The sequence below is a fragment of the Nicotiana sylvestris genome, chromosome 3 (genome assembly GCF_000393655.2).
Source record: "Nicotiana sylvestris chromosome 3, ASM39365v2, whole genome shotgun sequence".
NCBI classification, from domain to species: Eukaryota; Viridiplantae; Streptophyta; class Magnoliopsida; order Solanales; family Solanaceae; genus Nicotiana; species Nicotiana sylvestris.
Window position 1 is genome coordinate 21,367,406 of NC_091059.1, and position 6,930 is coordinate 21,374,335.

General features: G+C 35.6%; 1 protein-coding gene across 1 annotated transcript; it reads left to right on the plus strand.

Moving 5' to 3' along the window:
* The first annotated feature begins 4,938 nt into the window (after nucleotides 1-4,938).
* On the plus strand, nucleotides 4,939-6,385 carry LOC104222504 (polygalacturonase inhibitor 2-like). Its single transcript, XM_009773735.2, has one exon. It carries the CDS (start codon nucleotides 5,130-5,132, stop codon nucleotides 6,144-6,146), a length of 1,017 nt encoding a protein of 338 aa, XP_009772037.1. The 5' UTR covers nucleotides 4,939-5,129; the 3' UTR covers nucleotides 6,147-6,385.
* Nucleotides 6,386-6,930: the final 545 nt, after the last annotated feature.

Below are 6,930 nucleotides of genomic sequence, written 5' to 3' on the forward strand. Positions count from 1 at the left end.
CTCTTCAACCTCATCATTAATCTACAAACTCTCAAATAAAATGATTGTTTTCTCTAAAGAATCCTTCAAATATACACTTGGGGCAATAAGTTACTCATCCTTCTCCATGACAAATATCATAGACAATTCTTCATATTGGCGAGGAAGTTGAATTGCTTTGTACACATTAAAAACAGCTTCCTCATTATCAACTCTCATGATGATTTTTCCTTCTCTTACTTTAATTATAGCATCACTTGTAGCCAAGAGAGGTCTTCCCAATATAATAGGAACTTTTTCATCTGCTTCAAAATCCAAGATAATGAAATCAGGTGGGAAAATAAATTTCCCAATTTTCAACAGCACATCATCAATTACCCCTTCCGGGTAAGCTATGGACCTGTCTGCTAGTTGCAACATCACAGTGGTGGGTTTTCGAGCTCCCAAACCCAATGTTTTGTACAAAGACAATGACATCAAATTTATGCTCGCCCCCAAATCACAATGTGCATGGCCTACATCAATATTACCTATTCTCACAGAGATAGTAAAGCTGCTAGGATCCTTAAGCTTTTGAGGAAGCTTATTTTGGACCCTTGAAGTGCACTCCTTAATAAGTGTAACTGTTTCAAATTCAGTCAATCTCCTCTTGTTAGCCACAATATCTTTTATGTACTTGGCATACTTTGGAATTTCACGAATCGCATCTACCAACGGAATATTCAATTGAATCTGGCTCAACATAGAGAGAAATTTATTGAACATGCGATCATCAGTCTTTTTCTGCAATCTTTGTGGAAAAGGTGGTGGTGGCCTTGGAATATTCATGGGCGCTGAAACTGTATCATCTTTCTTTGCTTCCTGTGTTGCTTTGCGAATCAATTCACCCTCAGGTATAGGCTTGTCTTTTCTCTTCTTCGGAACTTCTTCTAATTCCCTTCCAGTTCTTAGTGTAATTGCACTAACTTGAGGATTTTTCTATGTATCACTTGGAAGAGCACCTGCAGGTCTTATGTTTTGATTTGCAGCTAGCTGTCCCATTTGCCTTTCAAGATTTCTGAAGTCAGTTCTGAGTTGTTGATTGTCATGCAACAATTTCTTCAACAAATCATTTGTACTTTCTTCTACCTGCTGGGGTGGCCTTTGAGGTTGATTAAAATTTCCTTGGGGTCTATATTGATTCTGATTTGATTGATTTCCACTCCAAGAGAAATTAGGATGATTCCTCCAATTTGGATTGTAAGTGTTCCCATATTGTGCATGTTGGTTCATCGGACCTCTGCTTTGTTGTCCCACATAATAAATAGATTCAGGATTCGTTAGGCACATGTCACTCGTGTGATTGTCATCACACATTTCACAACAAATCAATATTTGTTGAACATGTTGCATTTGTTGTGTCTGGTTCATTGTCATTCTATTCATTTGATTGCCAATTTTGCTATATCTGCTCTCATGGCGGAAAATTCATCAAGTTCAAGTACCCCTGCTGCTTTCTGTTTCATTGCTCTCCTTGGTTCTCCCTCACCTTGCCAATTATAATCATTAGCAGTGAAGTTGTTTAGCAGAAGTTGTATTTCACTATATGGTCTCGCCATGCAACTACCTCCACAAGCTGAATCAAGATTCATCTTTGAAGTCTCATCTAATCCATCAACAAAAGTATGGCCCAATACCTCATCAGTTCACAATGATGTGGACAGTCTCAGAGTAATTTCTTGTATCTTTCCCAAGCTGGCGAAGAGTCTTACCATCCCGTTGTTGAAACCCAAGAATCTGGCTCTGCAAAGACTTTGTCTTTTTAGTGGGGAAAAACCTGATTAAGAATTTCTTTGCTAAATGATCCCAAGTATGGATTGAATTAGCAGGCTCCTTCTGCAACCATTCTTTATCTTCCCCCAACAATGAAAAAGGAAACAAGGTCAGCCTGACATAGTCCTTGAAAAAATTTGGATAGTTGTAAGTATCCGTGATTTCTAAAAAATTCTGAATGTGCCTCTGCGGGTCTTCATGAGATAGACCTACATATTGCCCAGTGGACTGAATCAGCTGTACCATGTACTATTTAAGCTCAAAGTGACCAGTGATATCAGGCTTCACAATAGCCTGGGTCATATTAGCAAGATTTGGTCTTGCAGCTTCTATCACCGGACGCCCTCCATTACCTGCCATCACTGTTGGCTGTGGTTGAACTAAAATGTCCAACTCTATTTTTGTTTTGTATCTAGCTTCCAACTCCTTCCTCGCTCTATGCAGTGTTCTTTCAATTTCAGGATCAAGAGGAAAGAGATTGCTTGTGCTTCTACTCCTTCGCATTTAAGAGAAGAGCCTGCGTGACACAAACAAATTGAACTGAAAATTAATGCTTAAACCAATAGCTAATAAAAGCATAACTCAGTCAAGTAGCTAATTTCTAAGTCCACGGCAACAACGCCAAAAACTTGTTGCGATCAAAACACTCACGCAAGTGTATGCGATCTTCAAGTAATATAGTAATAAGTAAAGCATCGTTCCCACGAGGACTTATGATCAACTTATCGACTGATGCAAACTCAAACAATTATAAATTCAAGCTAATTCATCATAAAATACATAAATAATCAATTTACAATTTAACTAGTAATCAAATAATAATACAATGCAAAGTTACTACGCCACTTATGAAATTTTCTTTTAACAATTAATAAAAGAGATATTCCAGGGTCATGAGCTTGCTAGAGTTCATGCTACGCCTTTAGCTTAAGAATGATTTATTGAATTATCTGGGTTATTGATTATAGGGTTGATAATATCGATAAGAATCTGTCAAATTCTTATGCGCCTATTCATGTTAAATTAAAACCTATATTTTTATGGCAATAATATTAACTCAAATGCATTTACCATTCCTATTTTTCAACCAAACAAGACAATTAAGTATAGTTCTATCTTAATCGCGAATCTTTCACCCGATGCCCAGGATCAAGATCTTGTTCTATTTGATTCTATAACCAATCAAGAATTTCCTTTATCAAGTTTAACTCAAGATTCATAAATAGTATTTCACTGTTAGCTACACAGTAAAATAAATAACAACGGAATCAAATAAACAACCCATAACGATAAATTCAAGAGCATCAATTTAAACTTCAAACAACATAATCATCTAACACCCATAGCCCCAGAATATTTGGGTTTTTAGCCACTCATAATTATACAAACATCAAAAATATAAGTTTTAAACATAAAATAAATAGCTACTAGAAGAAAGTTTAGAAAACTCTTTTAATCCTTGCTCCAAAGTGTTATCTCTTCTTGATTTTTATCCTCCAAGATGGATCTCCTCTTCGTTTTCTCTCCAAAAATAGGTCTGCCCCCATCAATAATGGTTGCTTTACCCTTTTTAATCGTGTAAGAATGGGTTTTGACAATTATACCCTTTTTAGACCGAAATAGAGTAGTTCTGCAAATCTTACACGTCCGCGGCGCCTGGGTTCATCCACGGTTCGTTGCGTTTTTGAGTTCAACGTCGCCTCACGATTAATTGTCAGATTTGTTTGAGGTTGATTTATTCTTTCTTCTATTCTGTTTTTCTTAATCAATATCATGATTTCTTCGTTTCCTTAGTCTGTCTTTGCTTTGTTTCGTTGATTAAATGAGTTAGAATATGATTGTTCTAGTCTTGAGTGTCTTGGTGATATTTGGTGTTCCACTTTACTGACTATTGGTCAATGTTGTCTGATTCTCTGGTAAATGTGTTTGGATGGGTTTTACGGCTAAAATAGGTTATTGATTCCATGGTTTCATTACTTCATTAGGAGATAAGGCCTTCCAATTAATATGCTAATGACAGAAGAATCTAATTAACTGATTAATTGGATTGGTTGGTGGCTCAAATAGTGAACATGTACCATGGGAATTAGGCTCGTATATTAGAAATTTGGGGTTTAAGAATAAACGTTCATATGATAATTTATTTCTTGTTATTTATTTAAATCGGCCCACTAGAAGCATGCTTAGGACGATTATACTTGGGGAGGCAAGCTTTAGGATTTTGTTAGTTTTGAGGCGAGAGGTCATTCCCTTAGTTAAATTTATCCGGGGAATACCATAAAGGATTTGTATATATTTTATCCGGGGTATGCCCCGAAGTATTTGTATTTGGAGGCCGAAAGTAGAACTCGTAGTATTTTATTTTCATTTTTTCTTTTATTAGGCGGGGACGACCTTGAGCCTCGTGTGTGTTTGTTTTGCTTTTCCGTGTTTATTTTTACCTCAATTTGAATTCTAAAGACCAGATCAAGTATGCAACCGTACTAGTTATGAGACTCAAGGAATGACTAACACCTTCTCCCCGAGTCAAATGAACCCCCTTACCCGAATCTCTGGTGCAAACATAATTTGGAGTCCAAAGTTTTTTAAAAGGAAAATTATTTTTTTCAAAAACCGGTGACCTGGTACAACGAAACAATGTCAGGTGGCGACTCTAAGTTATTTCCTTTTGAACACAATTTTGTCACTTTTTTAATTAAAAATCCTTTTGAGCTTTACAAATCTTTTTATTAATTTAAGAAGGTTGGTGAGTTTGTAAAAAAAGGGTGTAACAAGGAACACATAAAAAAACCATATCCTTGTATAATTCGATGCACATAAAATTGAATATCACACAATTTTGCTCCGCTTATATAGTATTGAAGTATAAAAGATCAGTAAAGGGTTTCTATTTGACTAAGATGCCTTTGGATTTGCAGGAAGGGGGCATCTGGTTCGTGGAAACTTTTTTGAAAATAATACGATTGATATCTTTTATATTCCCGAAATTTGCACGTTTTAATGCAAATTGGAATAAATTAATAGTAATATTAAGGATGGACCAAACTATCACATCGTATTTTACTTGAATTAACAGTCAGTAGTTTAAAGGAATGGTTACAAGAAAATCCATATAAGGATGGTTAGCATACTATCATAAACCACAGCGAAAATCAATATGATAAAGCAAAAGGTGAAGCTAGATCTATGAAATTATCCCACTGTCATTTTATTACTGCAATAGAGGACAATAACTCTTTATTGAGAGGGATAGCCAAAACTACAAAAGTACAAATCAAGAGTATTAGATATTCCTATAAGTACTATCACCATACCCTCACAATTTCACATATCATTTCATGCTTCATAAAATGAAAACCTCTGTAGTTTCCCTTCTTTATTTTTCGTTCTTCTTCCTTTCTCAATTCTCCACATCTCTCTCTGAAAGATGCAATCCAAATGACAAAAAAGCCCTCCTAGAAATCAAGAAAGGCCTAGGCAATCCCTATGACTTGATCACATGGGATCCAAAAACCGATTGTTGTACTGATTGGGTTGAAGCCACTCTCTCATGTGATGACAAAAACAATCGTGTTACTTCCTTAAACCTCTTTAAAATTGAAGACGTTGGCTACCTCTCGCCCGCGTTCGGAGACTTGCCGTATCTCCAAAGTTTGGACATCAATAATGTGCGCAATCTCTCAGGTCCAATTCCGCCCACAATTGCCAAACTCTCAAAGCTCACATTCTTGAGAATTAGTCAAACAAACATTTCAGGACCAGTCCCTGGATTTCTTAGTAAGTTGAAAAAACTAACATACATCAACTTGTCATACAATAAACTCGTTGGTACTATCCCTCCTCCACTTTCTCAGCTGTCAAATCTCGAGTTCCTTGGTTTAGACAGGAACAAACTTACTGGACCAATCCCAGAATCCTTCGGTAACTTTGCTGGAAAACTCACGTATCTTTACCTTGGCCACAACCAATTAACCGGGTCTGTGCCTAAATCTTTTGGTGGTTGGAGTTTTGAGACAATTGACTTGTCTAGAAACATGCTTGAAGGAGATATTTCTTTCTTGTTTGGCAAAGATAAGACAACATTTCAAATGCTTTTAGATCATAATAAGTTTGCATTCGACTTCTCGAAGGCAAAGTTTGGGAAAAGATTATGGAGGTTGGACTTGAACCATAATAAAATTTATGGGAATCTTCCAGCAGCTATAACGAAACAACCATGGCAGCTCTTCAACGTGAGTTATAACAGGCTTTGTGGGAAGATTCCACAAGGTGGGGAAATAAAGAATTATGATATTTATGTTTATCTCCACAACAAATGCTTGTGTGACTCTCCGTTGCCACCTTGTAAATCGTGATGATTTGCTGTCATTTCTTTGAGAAATAAGAGTGGATAGTCTACTCCGTGTTTTTGTGGTCCTAAATCTATTTATGTATTTGAACCTTTCTCTTTGTATGTCAATAGGCCAGCAAACTTAAGATGAGGCTGCCTAATAAGTCAAGATGTGATTTAAGAATGACAAAGTTCATTGTGTCCCAGGTGATGTAATTTTCTTTTTAGTCATTCTAGAAAGAGAAATATTTTTTATATTTTAAACATCAATTTTTCTTGACCCGTAATGAAATAATGATAATCATACAAATATTTATGGTTAATTAAATCATAAGTTTCAAAAATCTTTCTTTCTTTCTTAAATTTTAATCCATCAAAAATGCATCACATACATTAGGACAGAGGAAGTACACTTTTACTTCATTAATGTGGAAATTTCTAAATTTTACAAGCCGGGCGCTTTAGTTTACTTAATATCAATTGCCAAGTACTCCCTCCTATTCAAAAAGAGTGTTGACATAACTATTTGCACACTCCTTAAAAAAATGCTACTTCCTAGATAAAAATAATAATTTGACGAAACTATCCCTAATGGGATTTGGTCACTTAACACTTAATAAGGGCAAATTTAAAAACTAAGGTTGATTCTTTCTTGATTTGGTAAGTGAACACTCTTTTTGAACCAAGGAAAAAAAAACTAAGTGGATACTGTATTTGAACCGAAAGCAGTATATTTTTTGAAGTTAAAAAAACATTTTCACTGCGTTATTTTCTTTATGGTATCTAGAGAGATAATATTAGAACAGCTT

Excerpts from the sequence above, each read along its gene's own strand:
- LOC104222504 (XM_009773735.2), top strand. The coding sequence starts at position 5,130 with ATGCTTCATAAAATGAAAACCTCTGTAGTTTCCCTTCTTTATTTTTCG.